The 4,371-nt window shown below is 39.1% G+C and overlaps 1 protein-coding gene across 2 annotated transcripts in view; it reads right to left on the bottom strand.

Moving 5' to 3' along the window:
* Positions 1-1,214: 1,214 nt before the first annotated feature.
* prkg3 (protein kinase cGMP-dependent 3) overlaps positions 1,215-4,371 on the bottom strand; it is a 13,522-nt gene continuing 10,365 nt past the window's right edge. The window contains exons 16-21 of one of the 2 annotated variants that reach the window (XM_035678277.1): positions 3,998-4,139; positions 3,656-3,819; positions 3,198-3,314; positions 2,845-2,907; positions 2,537-2,612; positions 1,215-2,111 (exon numbers count right to left, since the gene is read on the bottom strand). In XM_035678277.1, the coding sequence (XP_035534170.1) occupies positions 2,025-2,111; positions 2,537-2,612; positions 2,845-2,907; positions 3,198-3,314; positions 3,656-3,819; positions 3,998-4,139 (649 nt within the window). In that variant the 3' untranslated portion in view covers positions 1,215-2,024. The remainder of the gene's footprint in view (positions 2,112-2,536; positions 2,613-2,844; positions 2,908-3,197; positions 3,315-3,655; positions 3,820-3,997; positions 4,140-4,371) is intronic. The other variant, XM_035678276.1, reaches the window with a different exon arrangement.

Genomic DNA, 4,371 nt, shown 5'->3' with positions numbered 1-4,371 from the left:
TAAAGCTTCTGTCATTATAGTTTAGATTGTTATTGCACAGTATGAACACATTTATTATTATTATTATTATTATTATTTGGGGATTAATGCACTGTCCCGACTTAAAATCACATGTTGTTTCATTGGTCCAAAATGTTGTATTTGCATCTTAATTAAAATCACATTGTTTTCATGGATGGTGTTGTATTTGTAGTTGTACCAAAACACTGTCTTTTACTACCTTATATTCCATTGATGTCCCTTTCTACTGTCTACTGAGTAGCTTTTCAACCCTGAATAGTGTCTGCAGATCTTATCAGGCCGACTGCAGCTCAAACAATCTCCACCAGTCGGAGGGGTCAGGAGCAGTTTGTAGATTGAGAGGTGGAACCATATCATTGTGAGCCATTTTGAAAGATTTAGGTCTCAGGAGGAATGAATAGGCTTAGGGCTGAGTGCCACAGACAGAGCTGGGAAGTCAGAAAGTCTTTAACCCCCTGTAGTTGGGTTGTTTTGGTGTTCTCGTGAGATTTATTGACAGCAAGAAAACTACAGAATAACACAAGCTTTATCCTTTAATCCTGTTTATTCTGTCATGTTGCATGCACTGGCTGCAGGTAAAGAAAGGTTGTCTGCAAACAAAGGAAACCACGGTTCACTCCTGTGGACAGATCATTTTGTACTATACAGTACATCCTCTGGGCCACTGCTGTCATAGCCATCAGTGCATTAAATTCCAGACTTCAAGGTGTTTTCTGCAGGAGGGAAACATCTGGCAGGGTATCTTTCCCTTTTGGAAGATATGATTGCTTTCATGTGAGGTTTTTTTTTCTGATGTGGAAAAACAGCCTCAGTAGGCAAGTCACAGGCATTATCAGGAAGGAACAAAAGAATTCTTTCCTCCTGCCTTAAAAACCTGTAGTCATAACAGACAGCTGTACCCATCCAGAGCCAAACAATCAGCTGCAACCGAGGTGGAGAACATCAGATTAAACCTGTAAACACCGCCGTGTGTCCAGGGCCATTTTCCTCTCTGATAACATCTTCATAAGCACAATATTTCCCCTTGTGTATTGTTTACTGTCTCACACTCTAAATTCCCGCTTTCATTGCTTACTGTATGCCATATGTGTGTGTGTGATTTGGCGACAACAGCAAAATATGTGCACCGTTTCACACTTGGGATTTGATTGGAATACAATGGTTGGTAAGTATAGGAAACAAACACAGCTAACTAAAGCGTATAAGAGCACTTTTATTTACTAAACTTGAGTCATGTAAAAAATGTTCATCACGATGTTCTATGATCTTATGATGATGTATGAATTACAATCAAGGTGCGTGAAACTAATCTGCCCACGAAATGTGGGCAAGAAAAGAGAAAACAAAGAAACAAAACACAAGAAAGTGACAGTTTATAATAAAAAAACAGCAACTTTAACAAAATGAAAGCATTTAACAGCTTTGCTATAAGCACTTAAGCATGGTTCATCTTTAAAACCAACATAGATCCAAAAGAACACTAAACATTGGAGAAAAATACATATCTGACAACAGTATGTAATTGTCAGGTTTGATATGAGCCAGCCTTTTGTCCAGATTGTACAATATGACTCAAGCCTTTTTTTTTCTCAGCTAGCAAGCACTCAGATGTGTGTTTTATTCTAATCAGTGAGGAGTGTTATATGGATGATGTTATCAACACTTCTTCATCAAGCACCAAATCTCCCTTCGCTGAATTTGGAAACAGAACGTCCTAACATCTTGTCTTAACACCTCCACTTGCTTTTGGCCCTTTGCCACCTAGATGGTTGTCTCTCTATAGCAACAGAGAAGCTTTAATAAATATTTTGGAAGTTGTGATTTCCTGCAGTTCAACTCTAATTGAATGTTTAAATTAGTATGAAATGGGTTATGGTTATTGAAGTATGACGTTACTACTACCATCATTTGGCCTTAACCATGTTTTGGCTTAGTGAGGTTATTCTGATTTGGTTCCATATTTGAGTGATGTGGAAAACTCTTTTGGCCTTGATCCTTTAATATCAGAAGTCACGGTCCCAACCAGAGAACTCCTCCTCTGCTTTAGTCTGATCAAGAGGGAAACGATCAAAGTTGATGTAGCAGGGGCCCTGGGGGAGGGAAAAAAATATAGATTATTGAAAATTCTGGATACATTTAATTCACACAGTCCTGTCAAATTGTGACTTATTAACAACAGCCTGCTGCTTCTATATGTAAATAGAATAAGGACCTAAAAAGGTTTAGGTCTATTTGAGTGTTAGGTCTTATTTGACTTTTAATAACATTAACTGAGATTTGAAGTGTTAAATTTATGTTTTTTGCACATTTGAGTCATACATTTTCACTGTTATAGAGAGAATACTGAATATTTACAGGGCTTTAGTTTACAGGGCTTTAAAACTGCAGTAAGTCTTGTATGACTCTCTGCAAGTGAACCAACCTTCTTCTTTGGTTCTGTTTTCTTTAAACCACACAAAAGGTGTTAGACACTTTTCATGTAATAGTAAACAAACTCTAGTGATTTCTGACTTGCCTTGCGTATGAGTCGGACTGTGGGGGCGTTGAGCTGACCCACACGCAGCTTGTGCCAGTTCATACTGCTGAACCACCTGAAGGGAAGAGATGAGGGAGACTACAGGTCAAACATACTGAGAGTGAGAAACAACTAAAATGATTCATCCCGAGTTGAAAAGCAGAGGAACTTAAACAGTCAAGACAAGAAGAACAAGCTTGATACTTAGATAAAGAACATAAAACAGACCAGCTGATGAATAATTCCTGTGCCTTTCAACCGAAGGATTATGTTGTATCACATATGGTATGACATGTTGCCATGGTTACCTGTGATTACGGACATCTTTGATTCCATTTTTTGTGTTTCCTAACCTCTGACCTGGCCGAGGTCTGCAAACAAAAACACATCAAGAGATTTGCATTCAAAAAATCTGAAAAAAATCTGAGTGCACATTAGGACACAGTGTGTTGATTTGCAGATATGTTCCATAATTCATGCTCTGCGCTGCGAGTAACTGTATGAAATGTTGAAAGCTTTGTGTAATTTTCACAAGCATACTAGATGATCTATTCCATGAGAAAGTTATTCAGGCAACACACCAAGTTAATTTTGAATTCAAACAATGTCATTATCAGTATATTCAATTTGAATCATGATGCAGTCAGTATGTCCATCTCACCTGCACAGTTTGCTGATAATGGACTTGGCTGCCTCACTCAAGTAAGGTGGATACTTGAGCACCCCGTCCAAAATCTTGGCATAAATCTTCTGAGGCTCTGAACTTGAAAACGGAGGGCTGACAAGAAAAGAGAGAAGAATGTTGTTGTTTTAATATTTCGACCATCCATCATAGTGGTTAGTTGGTCGGCTGCTGTTGAACCTGAACACTGTGACGCTGAATTCTGCTGGTGTCAGTCACACATCCCTGCTGCCATCTACTGGTTAACATGAAGACTTCACTCATTCATTCTCACTTCACCATATTTGTGTGACTCTCTTAAAATATATATATATATATATATATATTTTTTTTTTACTTAACAATCAATTATTAATACAATCTTAAATAATATCAACCATAAAGGACAGAAGAAGCTTGTTTCCAAATAAAGACAGGTGTATTAGTGTTTGTGTTACCTTCCCACCAGTAGCTCAAAAATCAGGATGCCAAGGGACCAAAAGTCAACTGCAAAATCATGTCCCTGGTTCTTGATGATCTCAGGGGCCATGTACTCAGGAGTACCGACAAATGAGTAGGTTTTCTCACCACGCACCATCTCCTTGGCAAAACCAAAGTCCACCTGCACAGAGACGTATGAGAATATGCAGATCCTATTCATTATCATGCCTCTATAGGTGAAAATCCTAGTGGAGTACAAAAACACATGCTCACACACCGTAGACAAGCACATTTGCTGAATTAAACTGGTCATTATCTAGAATTTAGGAATCAACACACATGCACAGGTAGGTACTCACCAGTTTGACATAGCCCTTTACGTCTAGCATCAGGTTCTCAGGCTTCAGATCTCTGTACATGATGTTCTTCTTGTGGAGGTAGGCATAGGCCTCCACCACACAGGCAGTGCAGAACACAGCGATGGGCTCGTCAAAACGCCCTCTGAAAATCACAGAGATAAAAGACTTAAATATCTTTTGGGGCACCCCTGTAGCTCACCTGGTAGACCTTATGTCCCATGTACCAAGGCTGGGTCCTTACCACAGCAGCAATGGTTCAAATACAACCTGTGGCCCACATGTGCTGGTACTGGTTATATTTCTCTGGATCTGATACTAGCAGCTACTGTAGGTGTAACTTCAGTGTATTTTAAAGGGTGATCTCAAGATGTAAC

This window comes from Morone saxatilis, unplaced genomic scaffold (assembly GCF_004916995.1).
Source record: "Morone saxatilis isolate NCDOM2014 unplaced genomic scaffold, NCSU_SB_2.0 Contig7, whole genome shotgun sequence".
Classification (NCBI taxonomy): Eukaryota; Metazoa; Chordata; class Actinopteri; family Moronidae; genus Morone; species Morone saxatilis.
This window is presented reverse-complemented; position numbering and strand designations above follow the sequence as displayed.